Raw genomic sequence first — 6,025 nt, forward strand, 5'->3', positions numbered from 1 at the left:
ACGCCAGCAGTTTTTGCTAGATAGTGGAATGAGTGTCAGGTGGACTGACGGAAAAGACACTCTATCTCCCTGATGGCTTCACTTTAGAATGCGGCGTTGGTTTAGCTCTAGCAGCTGAGGTCGCTTCCAAATCTGACATTCTAAGATAACTGGATACTGTGGGAAGAGGGATACTGCTCTCACTTCTCCTTCCTTAAATCTACCTAAAAGTGGTGTAAGGATGGAATCCTTTGGAAAACTATGCCAACCCCAGGAGGAGTCTAACTCTTAAAATACAATGCGGTATTTAAAGAACAATTCCAAATCACGAGGGAGCCACACAAAAAGGAAACTGTTAGGGCCCTGATGGTTCCTTGGTGGAGGGTCTCAGTGCTGAACATACAAATGGAATGAATAGGGTATGTTTGGCAGAGAATATTATGTAAAGATGCTCTAGGCATGTTATTTGACACATAAATAGCCTTTGACCAGTCGTCTTTCCTAATTACACTTTCTTTACCTATCTTACAATACACCAGTTTTCTTCCCAGTCTCCTTTACTAATACCTCCATTTCTGCCCACTTCCTGCAGTACCCCCAAGGGCTCAGCCTTAGGATCTTTACTCTTCTGAGTAAGCACACTCACTCTTGATCTCATTCAGTCACAGGGCTTATAGTGTTTACATGCCAATGACTTCCAAATTCCTATCTCCATCCTAGACTTTAAACTCCAGACTTGACTATTCAACTGCTTGTTTGTCATCTTCCCCTTATATGTGTAATGGACAAGTCAAAGTTAACATGTCCAAACTAAACTGATCTGTTAGCCTGCACCAAACTGCCTCACCTGTAGCCTTCCGTATTTAAATAAACTCTACAGTTTATTTACAAGTCAGGATCTTTTTAAAAATATAAATCAGATCATGCCACTCTTCTGCCCAAAACTTGGCAATGACTTCCCCCTTTACTCAAAAGAAAAAGGCCATACAGTCGTCTACAAGCATCTATACAAACTGGCCCATTCTTTCTCTAACCTCATCTCCTTCTACTCTCCCTATAGCTTACATTGCTCCAACCACAGTGGCCTCCTTGCTGTTACTTGAAAACACCAGGCATTTTCTTCCTAGGGCTTTTGCACTGGATGTTGCTTGGGCACAAAAAGCCCCAGATGTTGATTTGGCTAACTCTCATCTCCTTCAAGTCTTTGATTAAATGTCACCTGTTCAGTGAGGCCTAGTTGGATCACCCTATTTCTGCAACCTGCCCCATCCTGCCCCCTTCACACTCCTTTTATTCTGCTCTAGTTTTCTCCATAGCATCTATGATCTTATAACACAATTATGTTTATTGTTTAGGCTTATTCTCAAAAGTTCCATTGGGCAGGGATCTTTGTTGTGTTTATTGGTGTATCCCAATCACCTAAAATAGTGCCTGACTTGTAGTAGGCCTTCAATAAATATTTGTTGAGTGGATAAATTAATGCATATGCAGAGGTCTCAAACTGGTGGCCCTGAAGGAGCCACAGTTTTTGCTTACAATGTTGTTTTTTTTTTAATCAAGTTTTTATTTTTTAAATTAATAGCCAACATTTTTTAAATGTGGAGAAATTTACCACAAAAATCTCTTTCCAGTTTCTGGTGAAAAATCATACAAAATATCACTGAATTTACATTCCTGCAACTGGATGGAGTTGTGTAGCCTTCTTTTATACATGGTATGAACTTTTCATTTTGCTACAGCCCCACCCAGAAGCTCCCTAATTTCCATTATTTGTGCAGGTCCCTGGAGGCAGTTTGCAATTCCTACCCTACAAGGAAATGAGAAAGTTCAATAACATGTAGCACCCCCGGGTTACAGAAAGCAGGGATAGTGAAAATATTGAACTGATAAGAACCAGGAACCAACCAATTAGGCCAGCCACTGAATTAAGGCCTTGGAAGCGTCCTGCAGTGTCAGACACCAACCCTTTAGTTGCTGAAGTGGGGTGTGTGTATGCATATGTGGGGAGTGGGCAGGTCGGATGGGCACAGCATATACTCTACAGAGGCTTAAGATTTTTAATGACTTGAAACAGCTGTGAAGTGCATACTAGTTGAATAGGGGCCTTGGTTAAGGGGGTAGAGTTGGGCAGGGCAGTGGCAGAGTAGTGAAGTAACATAAGGGCTGATCCCTCGTCCATGTCATAGTGCCCACCAGCGTCACAATGCCATTAAGTTGCCTAAACTCCTGCCACCCATCTCTGAACCTCACTTTGCCACAGAGAGGCACTGAACTGAGAAACTGCCTTGTAACAGGTCATACCCCTGTGTCTGTTCCCTTTCTTTTATCAAGAGGGGAAAAGCACAGAACTACCTCCACCCATCTGGTCTCCATATGTCAATTATCTTTACTGTTACAAATACCGGATCACCCTCTGAGAGAGGATGCTGCCTTGTTATAAAAGGTGCTTTTTTTTCATTTCTACTTAAGGTGGTTTATATAAACTGTAAGTAAAAATATAAGAATTTGAGTGAACTTCCCAAGTGTCAAAAGAGATGATAAGAGCAAAATAGGGTGGAAAGCTTGTATGGAACTTTACTTTTTACATCTGGCTGGCTTGAGAAAATATAAACAGGCTGGTCCATAGAAAATACAGAAGACAGTGCCAGAGCCTGGTCCTGTGTAGCTGGAAGTTATGAACCTTTCCCTATCTCAGACTCAGAGAAACTAATTTAGGCCTCTTCTTCCCAACTAGCATCACTTATAAAGAACGGGAGGACTTGACACTCCAGCCCCGTTCCTGCCTTCAGTGCTCCTGAGTCCCTAGCAGGCCTCCAGGTGGTCAGAAGCACCAAGCAGGGTGATCCCGACCAGCTGAAAGAATTGTATTCGGTAAGTGGACTTCTGCGTTGCAACAGGGAAGCCCCTTGTTGCTGTAGAGATATCTTGCAGAGGAGGTATAATTAGCTAGTTGGGAAATAAATCACAGGTTAGACCTAGAAGAGACCTTGGAGCTCATGTGTGAGGGCTACTTGCATTATAAACAAGGCTTCTGGCTCTGAGACCTCAAGTCAAGGTCATAGAGCTGGCAGTGATGAGTAGGATGGGAGAAGAGCAAATGGCAGCAAAAATAGAGCAGACTACATTAAGACTTCGGGGACCTAAAGTTGTTAAGATGTTAAGCTGGGACTAGAACCCAGAACTGCATCGCCTTGTGTCACATTGCAATACAATGGCTGTGTGTAATCTGCATTTTAAATGAGTAATGGTGGACTTCAGAGAAAACCCATATTATGGGGAAAAGGTGAAAGAGTATTATCGGTGAGACAGCAAATAGATGGCACAGCTTTGTTTAAAGAATAAGCTCTGATGTGAATGTTTCTCAAGAGTTAGTGTATCCCTGGGGTGAGATTAGTAGGCAGTAATACTATACTGACTCCAGATTCCAGACTGATATCGAGAAGAGTTCTGTGTTAGGGGTGGAATTAGGTCCTAGGACTAATGGGTATGTTAAGACTTTGGCTCCAGTTCCCCCAGGGCTTCCCATTAGGCCCCTCTTTGCTCCCACAGACACACCCAAATCAGCCTGAGATCTGACTTGAGGACTAGATGAGTGCACAGGCAGATTATTACTCTCATTTTCTCTTTTTCCAGGCTGGGAACCTGACAGTGCTGGCTACTGCCTGCCTGCTCCATCAGGACCCAGTGCAGGTAGACTTCCACTTTAACCTCACTCCCCAGACCTCCGCTCATTGGCACGGCCTGCTCTGTGACCATCAACTCTTCCTGGATATCCCATATCGAGCCTTGGACCAAGGCAACCGGGAAAGGTGACTAAGCCTGGCAGGGAAAGTAGGGAGGGGAGATAGGGGACTTTACTCTTTTTATCATGGCATCATCAGGTAGTGGGTGTGCTAACCACTGAGGACTGATACAGAGCTGGATACCTTCAAACCACTGAACTGGCATGCAGACCAACCTAGCTAAGTTAGGATGTGGGGTTCAAGGAATAACTGTCCATGGAAGGTTGCTGGACTCAGAATCACAAACACAGAAATGGGGATCCATAGAGTTGAATGAGTGCTTTCCAGCTGTTTGTCTTTATAGAGTAATCCCTTCTCCCCAGACCCCTTCCGTGGCATGGGTGTCAATCCAGTGGTGTGCAATCCCCTGGCTTCAGAGAAAAGTCAATAGACTAGTAACTTTCATTTTCTGGCTTGGGTCAGGAAAAACTGACCAAGATTTCTTTGTCCCAGGTAGGCATCTTTCTAGATTCTGAGTTCACTAGACATTACATTAACCATGATTTTTTCTCTGGCCTCTAGTTTGACTGCAACACTGGAGTATGTGGAGGAGAAGACCAATGTGGACTCCGTGTTTGTAAACTTCCAAAACAACCGGAATGATAGAGGTGAGGATCTGCTCTGTCCTTCCGGGATGTTGGTGCTTGTGTTTAAGCAGCTAACAGCAACTTTCCATTTAGGATATGGAAAGTTTCCCTTTAGGAGACCCTCTTTCCCTCACTCTTTAAAAAAGGGCATGCCCAGGCACTTCATGAATTCAACTCCCTCAAATTTCCCCCAAAGAAATTAAGGCCCCTAAGCATTCTGTTCATTCAGGTCACAACTGTATTATCAGGATGGCCGTGCAGGTAGATTTCAGAAGCTAGACTGAAGGACCACTGGTGAAGTTACACAGAATCCATTCAAAGGATGTGGCTGGTAGGACAGAAAGGGCCTCAAATTGATTAAGCACCTACAGTGTGAAAGGGCCAAGCATGAGGCCAAGAGGATAGGAATATATTTAAACAAATGCTGGAGCACATGTTATAGGAGCCACTTCTTCCCTCAAGGAGAATATACTCTGTTGGATATGAAAGAAGATGGTCAGGAGTTTATTAAACCACTGTTAGGAAGTTCATAAACATTTCATTTAATCGTAAATTCTGTGAGGAAGGTTCTATGATCCCCATTTTACAAATGTAAAAAACAAGTTCAAAGGGTTAACTGGAATGTTACAGAGTTAAGTAAATGTTAAAGCCAGGGTTAGAGTCTAGGTCTGTTTGGCTTCAAAGCACATCATCCTAATGCCTGCACCACACTGCTTACCCCACAGCCATCCCCTAGTGGAATCTGTGCCGAGCTTCAAAAGACTGTTCTTTCTTTCCTTTCACAGGTACCCTGCTACAGGCCTTCAGCTACATGGGCTTTGAAGTTGTCAGACCAGATCACCCTGCCCTCCCTCCCTGGGACAATGTCATCTTTATGGTGTATTCCCTTGACAGGGACCTTGGCCACCTGCCCAGTGAGCCTTCCTGAATGTGCTTATTACTATTATGTTAGGTGTTGGAAACCTTGATAAGTGGAAACCAGGGACCCAGGATGTGATTTAGGATACCTTTTTCCATCCTAGGAATAAAGGGTAGTGCAATAAAGGGTAGTTCACTGGTTTTGGGGGCAAAGGTGGGGTTGGCTGGAGTGAAACATGAACCTTATGGAGCTGAATTCACTGTAGAATAAATGTTTAATGATTGAGTAGATCAGAGGGACCTGGACCAGAAGGGGAGGGGACCCAAAGATTATAGGCTCTTCCTGCCTTTCTCCCACCCCTCCCAGTCATTTACCAGCATTCTAACCATTTTCTGAGAGCCTGAGAGAACCAAGCACTAAGGAATTCAGAAAGAAAAGCCTTTTCGGGAGACTTCATTCATATATTCCAGCTCAAACTGGATGCAAGTACTAATTCCTTCTCTTTGAATGTGGAGGAAATCAGAGAAGGTATGTGGATCCTGTAGTTTTGGTTCAAGGTGACGATTTCGACAAAATAAGTAGGAAGCATAAAAGAGGGCATTCCAGGCAGCAAGAAATTACAGGTTTGTATTGGAAGAATAACCCATGAGAATGGGATGTAAACCGACTAGACATAAAGGCTATATTCCATAGACTGCTATGCACACTAACAAACTGCAGCTAGGAGTGAGTACTCATATTCCAGAGCAAGTCCTATGATTTATAACAGGGGACCTCTTAAGAATAAAGGCTGAGGAGCCGAGGAAACTGGGGACCAA

The 6,025-nt window shown here is 43.7% G+C and overlaps 1 protein-coding gene across 1 annotated transcript; it reads left to right on the forward strand.

Moving 5' to 3' along the window:
- The first annotated feature begins 389 nt into the window (after window positions 1-389).
- OAZ3 (ornithine decarboxylase antizyme 3) lies at window positions 390-5,725 on the forward strand. The gene is given in 8 exon segments (XM_057499477.1): window positions 390-398; window positions 2,257-2,332; window positions 2,335-2,422; window positions 2,714-2,774; window positions 2,776-2,850; window positions 3,613-3,788; window positions 4,284-4,369; window positions 5,134-5,725. Coding segments are annotated over 8 exon segments (714 nt in total). The 3' UTR covers window positions 5,277-5,725.
- Window positions 5,726-6,025: the final 300 nt, after the last annotated feature.

The sequence above is a fragment of the Manis pentadactyla genome, chromosome 4, assembly GCF_030020395.1.
Source record: "Manis pentadactyla isolate mManPen7 chromosome 4, mManPen7.hap1, whole genome shotgun sequence".
NCBI classification, from domain to species: domain Eukaryota; kingdom Metazoa; phylum Chordata; class Mammalia; order Pholidota; family Manidae; genus Manis; species Manis pentadactyla.